We start from the raw sequence: 7,500 nt of genomic DNA, 5'->3' as shown, positions 1-7,500 counted from the left end.
TTCGGGCTATAATATGGCGGCATATGGAACCTGCTGGAATGTCACCATTGCCTCCTCTGTATGGATGTTTTCTGCATGTAACCAATAACTACGCAATATTTTAGATTTCAGATCATATCTAAGGGTATGAGGAAATGCTGATACCCAGATACCAAGTCAGTCAGACACCACTGGTTCCTGGAATCAAAATACTTGATCATCAGCTAAAAGCTATTTAGCATTTCAATTAAAGCCGGGTGCATCTCTATGCCAACAACAGTAAATGACTAACACCTGGACAACCACCTATACCTCCGAGGTAAATGAAGATATAGAGTGGCGACATGACCAGCGGCCACACACACACACACACACACACACACACACACACACACACACACACAGACACACACACAGACACACACACACACACACAGACACACACACACAGACACAGACACAGACACACACACAGACACAGACACACAGACACAGACACACAGACACAGACACACAGACACAGACACAGACACAGACACAGACACAGACACAGACACAGACACACACACACACACACACAGACACACACACAGACACAGACACAGACACAGACACAGACACAGACACAGACACAGACACAGACACAGACACAGACACAGACACAGACACAGACACAGACACAGACACACAGACACAGACACAGACACAGACACAGACACAGACACAGACACAGACACAGACACAGACACACACACACACACACACACACACACACACACACACACACACAGACACACACACAGACACAGACACACACACACACACAGACACACACACACACACACACACAGACACAGACACACAGACACAGACACAGACACAGACACAGACACAGACACAGACACAGACACAGACACAGACACAGACACAGACACAGACACAGACACAGACACAGACACAGACACAGACACAGACACAGACACAGACACAGACACAGACACAGACACAGACACACACACAGACACACAGACACAGACACAGACACAGACACAGACACAGACACAGACACACACACACAGACACACACACACACACACACACACACACACACACACACACACACCTCCTCCTTCGCTGTCCAATTCCGCTATTCACAGTCCAGCACTCTCCCATTCTGTTTAATAAATATTTCACACATTCCCTAAATCGGCCCAGACCAAATTAAAATGCTAAATTGTGATGATTCGACACGTATCAACACGCCCACCTTGCCTGTTTCTAATCGCCCAAGTGATAAGATGCATCCCGTTCATCTACACAGTGCGCACTACTTTTGACTGGGGCCCATAGAGCTCAGGTCAAAAGTAGTGCACTACGTAGGGAATAAGTTGCCATTTGGATCTCAGACATAGACATCCACGTGCTAGGTTAGATTGTCCGACTGTCTTCAAGTCACTCCAAAATCATTTTTCTTTTCGTCACTAATCATTTAAATTATACCAATATCACCCCCCCCCCCCCACCAAAAAAAAAGACCCCATTCATTCGGACTGGAACTAAACATACCCTGTTGTAGAACCAATTCTATAAGTGACTTGTGGACTAACGACGCAGGGACTATATTAAGGAATCCACAACACGGGAGGGTGGTGGACGCTTCATTGGGGAGGACGGGCTCGTGCTAAATGGCTGCAGTGGACAGGTGTCAAATACATCAAACATGGTTTCAATGTGTTTGATGCCAGTCCATTCGCTCCGGTCCAGCCATTGTTATGCGCCGTCCTCCCCTCCGCAGCCTCCTGTGATGTACAACTGTTCAAAGTAAAAACACACACGCAGTACATGCACACCGTCGATTAATCAGATACCCAGTTTACTCTCTGGCTTGTGCAAGTCCATCCTGGTTTTGTCCTGTGAGTCGACAGTCAATAGACCCGATGCCTATTCATTATTCAAGTGAAAAAGCTACTTTGACGAGTTGTCACTGACATCTGTTCCCCCAGACAGCGACGGATTTGCCTTCCCCTATTGGCTGTCCTGTCAATGTAACAACAGGAAGTGTCTAATTTGTGGCGATGCCATTGGCCCTGGTCTAATTCCATGAAGATGCATCCTTCCTTTGTCGCTTTGGAGTTATGAGAGTTAACGGATGCTTCGACCACATTAAGATTGCCCTAGATTATTTCACATCAAGGAAGGGGAGTTTTTAAACAGGGACATTATCTGAGCCCCTATCTGGCACAGATCTAGAATCAGCTTACCTTTCTAACATTAACCATTAAGTATACACATACAAATCTGACCTCAGATCAGTATCTAGGTCAACATCTCCTCCACTCCAGATCACCAGAAACAATCTAGGATCAGTTTACCTTTCTCAACTCTTAACCATTAGGCTCCCCTTGCACACATCTGACTTTGTTTGTCTACTACACGGTCAACTTCCTCTCTCCACTCCAGATCACCTGGCAGTTGTTGCCCTTTTGGAGCCTGGCAGGCTACGGATCTAGAGAAATCCGCTTACCGTAACCGTTTGTGTAATCAAAAGCAAAACTGGTCTTGGATCAGCTCACCTGGCGTCCATTGTTGGAGCCCTTGTTGGAGCCGGGCAGGCTGCAGCGTCCCATGCTGCCGTTGGGCGTGGTCCCGCAGCTGCTGATGATCTGCAGCTGTTTCTCGGCGCGGTCGGCACGGTCCAAGAGCTCCTCGATGAACTGCTGCAGGCGCACCTTGGCGTTGGCCTCGCGCGCCGCCGTCTCCTGGAGGAACTGGTCTATCTGGGTTACCTCCCTGGTGAATCGGGAGGAGAGGAGACCGATGGATACATTTCCTTCACACACACACACACACACAACAAAATTGTAAAGTGTTGGTCCCATATTGTAAAGTGTAGATCCCAGAAATGTTCCAATACGCACAATTTCTTTTTTTTCTCTCATGTTTTGAGCACAAATTTGTTTATATCCCTGTTAGTGAGCATTTCTCCTCTGCCAAGATAATCCATCCACCTGACAGGTGTGGCATCAAGAAGCTGATTAAACAGCACGATCATTACAAAGGTGCACCTTGTGCTAGGGACAATATAATGACACTCTAAAATGTGCCGATTCATGTCTTTTGTCACACAACACAATGCCAAGTTTGGAGGGAGCATGCAATTGGCATGCTGACTGCAGGAATGTCCACTAGAGTGGTTTCCAAAGAATTGAACGTTCGTTTCTCTACCGTTGTTTTAGAGAAGTTGTTTTCGAGAACAACGCCAGCCCAGGACCTCCACATCCGGCTTCTTGACCTTCGGGATCACCTAAGACCAGCCACCCAGACAGCTGACAGCTGATGTCTGTAATAAAGCTCTTTTGTGGGGGAAAACGTATTCTGATTGGCTGGGCCTGGCTCCCCAGTGGGTGCACTCCTGCCCAGTCATTTGAAATCCATAGATTAGGGCCTAATGACTTTATTTAAAAATCAACTGATTTCCTTATATGAACTGTAACTCAGGAAAATCGTTGAAATTGTAACATGTTGCGTTTATATATATATATATCTTTGTTCAGTATAGTTGTGCTAAATTTGACCAGAGCCATATAGGCTCAGCAGTCATGGACTGGTCTATCTGAGCCACCTCCCTGGTGGAGAGGCGAGGAGAGACACAGAATGGTTTGAGTACACACACACAGACCAACTCCCCTGTGTGTGTGTGTGTGTGTGTAACAGTGCAACCTCATTAAATTTAGATCGATATCTGCACACTGATAAATGGTCCTGCAGTTTACTGGGCAACAATAAGCTACAGTGCCTTGCGAAAGTATTCGCCCCCCTTGAACTTTGCAACCTTTTGCCACATTTCAGGCTTCAAACAAAAAGATATAAAACTGTATTTTTTTGTGAAGAATCAACATCAAGTGCGACACAATCATGAAGTGGAACGACATTTATTGGATATTTCAAACTTTTTTAACAAATCAAAAACTGAAAAATTGGGCGTGCAAAATTATTCAGCCCTTTTACTTTCAGTGCAGCAAACTCTCTCCAGAAGTTCAGTGAGGATCTCTGAATGATCCAATGTTGACCTAAATGATGATAATGATGATAAATACAATCCACCTGTGTGTAATCAAGTCTCCGTATAAATGCACCTGCACTGTGATAGTCTCAGAGGTCCGTCAAAAGCGCAGCGAGCATCTGAAGAACAAGGAACACACCAGGCAGGTCCGAGATACTGCTGTGAAGAAGTTTAAAGCCGGATTTGGATACAAAAAGATTTCCCAAGCTTTAAACATCCCAAGGAGCACTGTGCAAGCGATAATATTGAAATGGAAGGAGTATCAGACCACTGCAAATCTACCAAGACCAGGCCGTCCCTCTAAACTTTCAGCTCATACAAGGAGAAGACTGATCAGAGATGTAGCCAAGAGGCCCATGATCACTCTGGATGAACTGCAGAGATCTACAGCTGAGGTGGGAGACTCTGTCCATAGGACAACAATCAGTCGTATATTGCACAAATCTGGCCTTTATGGAAGAGTGGCAAGAAGAAAGCCATTTCTTAAAGATATCCATAAAAAGTGTTGTTTAAAGTTTGCTACAAGCCACCTGGGAGACACACCAAACATGTGGAAGAAGGTGCTCTGGTCAGATGAAACCAAAATGGAACTTTTTGGCAACAATGCAAAACGTTATGTTTGGCGTAAAAGCAACACAGCGCATCACCCTGAACACACCATCCCCACTGTCAAACATGGTGGTGGCAGCATCATGGTTTGGGCCTGCTTTCTTCAGCAGGGACAGGAAAGATGGTTAAAATTGATGGGAAGATGGATGGAGCCAAATACAGGACCATTCTGGAAGAAAACCTGATGGAGTCTGCAAAAGACCTGAGACTGCGACGGAGATTTGTCTTCAAACAAGACAATGATCCAAAACATAAAGCAAAATCTACAATGGAATGGTTCAAAAATAATCATATCCAGGTGTTAGAATGGCCAAGTCAAAGTCCAGACCTGAATCCAATTGAGAATCTGTGGAAAGAACTGAAAACTGCTGTTTACAAATGCTCTCCCCATCCAACCTCACTGAGCTCGAGCTGTTTTGCAAGGAGGAATGGGAAAAAATGTCAGTCTCTCTATGTGCAAAACTGATAGACATACCCCAAGCGACTTACAGCTGTAATCGCAGCAAAAGGTGGCGCTACAAAGTATTAACTTAAGGGGGCTGAATAATCTTGCACGCCCAATTTCAGTTTTTGATTTGCTAAAAAAAAGTTTGAAATATCCAATAAATGTCGTTCCACTTCATGATTGTGTCCCACTTGTTGTTGATTCTTCACAAAAAAATACAGTTTTATATCTTTATGTTTGAAGCCTGAAATGTGGCAAAAGGTCACAAAGTTCAAGGAGGCCCGAATACTTTCGCAAGGCACTGTATATTAACAGCAATATTAACTGTTGCAGTTGCATTTAAGTAATAACGCCAGAGAAGTCGGTATTTGGAGGATATTGGTACGAAGTCGAGGGCCGCCAAACCATGCCAATATATCCTCCAACCACCGGCTTTCGAGGGTGTTATCACATTTATACAACTGGTTACCAACAGATTAAATAACGAGTTTATTCTAATGTTCCGTTGCCATTCTGCCTGGCAACGTTCTTACCCCTTGGTTTGTAGCTAGCCAACTATGGCTAACACAGTCAAACAGGGCGGACGGAACAGCCAAGTAGCTGCATTTGCGTTTGTTTAAAGCTGTTTATCTAGTGACGTTTATTTGTCGTGACGTTCACAATGAGCTACTGATGAGCGATTTCATATGGAATAGAAAATGTGCTCTCTCGTCAGGACAATGTTCAGAGGAGCTAGCCAACTACATAGCTAACACAATCACTTCAAACTGAATCTGGAAATAGAGCAAACTACAGTAGCTCTATTGATATTTCTGTGCATATATCCATAAATGTTATGCCGATTCATGACTTTCGACTGGCTGAGATAAGATGTCTCGTCCTGACACGGTAATCCTGAAATGGGACAGCGGAGATCAAATTTCAATATTGAAAAAGGTTGGGGGGACAGACAGCAAGGTTTATACAAATCTCTGCTGTTGCAAACCAAATGCTAGTCTAAAAGAAAGGGGACATGTCTAGATTATTTCTTACAGTGGAGATCAAGTTTATAAATTGCCTGGTTGGGCTGATGAGTGGATTACGTCATAGCCTTAGCCGGTGGTAACTTGTGGAATAGACACCGGCTGAATACGGTTTTAACCAATTAGCAACCAGGATTAGACCCACCCGTTGCATAATTCATGAATTTATAAACTGCAGGTTATTGGATGAGAGTACACTACATTTGCAACTAACTGGGCGACCTAACTCCCTGGGAACATATGGGAAGAATGGGTGGTTTGGGGAATACAACAAAACAAACACACCCCACTTCTATCGGGAGGACAGAAACCAGATGGATAGGTGCACACATACCAGACCTGGGTCAAATACATCATGTAAAATACTGCACTTGACTTGGACCCAATAGAACACACAGTACAGTGGAGCTGGACATGAAGATTTGTGCCATCTTTAACACAGTCACACAGAGATACAAGACAGTTGAATGTCACAGAATCTCCTGCTGAGGTGCCACAGACATGTCTGGACTGTTAAATGCCATCGATATCACCCCTCCCCGGACCATTCAACAAGGTGACCCATGGGTAGAATAATTTACTCCCACAATGGCGTAATATGGACACTGATGAATCTAATTATAGGATCATATTAAGTACCGTAAGTGAGACCTTCTGGAAGCACACACATACCAGGGGGTAATGTTGACCTTAAGGTACTGTCTCTCCAAAACACACACACACTCCAACACAAATGCACAGGAGCCGACTGATTAATGCTATCGCACTCGCTGTCCCAGTTTTATACATACATTAAGTTTCATTTCCACACAGATACTGTATCACAGCTGAATCTTTTTCATATTTTGCTTCTCCTCTCTCACGCGGTCTTTTTTTTCTCTCCCCTCACTTCTGTGAAACAAGCTGTATTCCCTTCCCTTATCTCGGTGTGTGTGTGTGTGTGTGTGTGTGTGTGTGTGTGTGTGTGTGTGTGTGTGTGTGTGTGTGTGTGTGTGTGTGTGTGTGTGTGTGTGTGTGTGTGTGTGTGTGTGTGTGTGTGTGTGTGTGTGTGTGTGTGTGTGTGTGTGTGTGTGCGCGCGTCGGCATATACCACATCTCTGTCCTTTCCAACACCTGCAGCCGCTCCTGTCTAAACAATCTCCTCAGAAAATCCAAAACAAGACGCACACAAAAAAAGGTCCCACTTACCGCTGGGCTTTGTCGTTGGTTTTTCACGGGAGCAAAAGTGACTACTGTCTGAAGGTTAACGTTGCACGCTCCAGTTATGAATGCATCCCAAATGGCACTCTATTCCCATAATAGCGCACTACATTTGACCAGGGCCCACAGAGCTGAATAGGGTGCCATTTGTGATGCAGATTTGCCTGCATTTCCACCGCTAT

At 44.8% G+C, this 7,500-nt stretch overlaps 1 protein-coding gene across 1 annotated transcript in view; it reads right to left on the bottom strand.

The window, feature by feature from the left end:
* LOC124012026 (F-box only protein 41-like) overlaps positions 1-7,500 on the bottom strand; it is a 91,057-nt gene that overhangs the window by 37,840 nt on the left and 45,717 nt on the right. The window contains exon 4 of the mRNA XM_046325372.1: positions 2,553-2,769. Coding sequence (XP_046181328.1) covers positions 2,553-2,769 — 217 coding nt within the window. The remainder of the gene's footprint in view (positions 1-2,552; positions 2,770-7,500) is intronic.

The sequence above is a fragment of the Oncorhynchus gorbuscha genome, linkage group LG24 (assembly GCF_021184085.1).
Source record: "Oncorhynchus gorbuscha isolate QuinsamMale2020 ecotype Even-year linkage group LG24, OgorEven_v1.0, whole genome shotgun sequence".
Classification (NCBI taxonomy): domain Eukaryota; kingdom Metazoa; phylum Chordata; class Actinopteri; order Salmoniformes; family Salmonidae; genus Oncorhynchus; species Oncorhynchus gorbuscha.
Note: the sequence above shows the minus strand (reverse complement) of the source record. Positions and strands in the feature narration are given on the sequence as shown.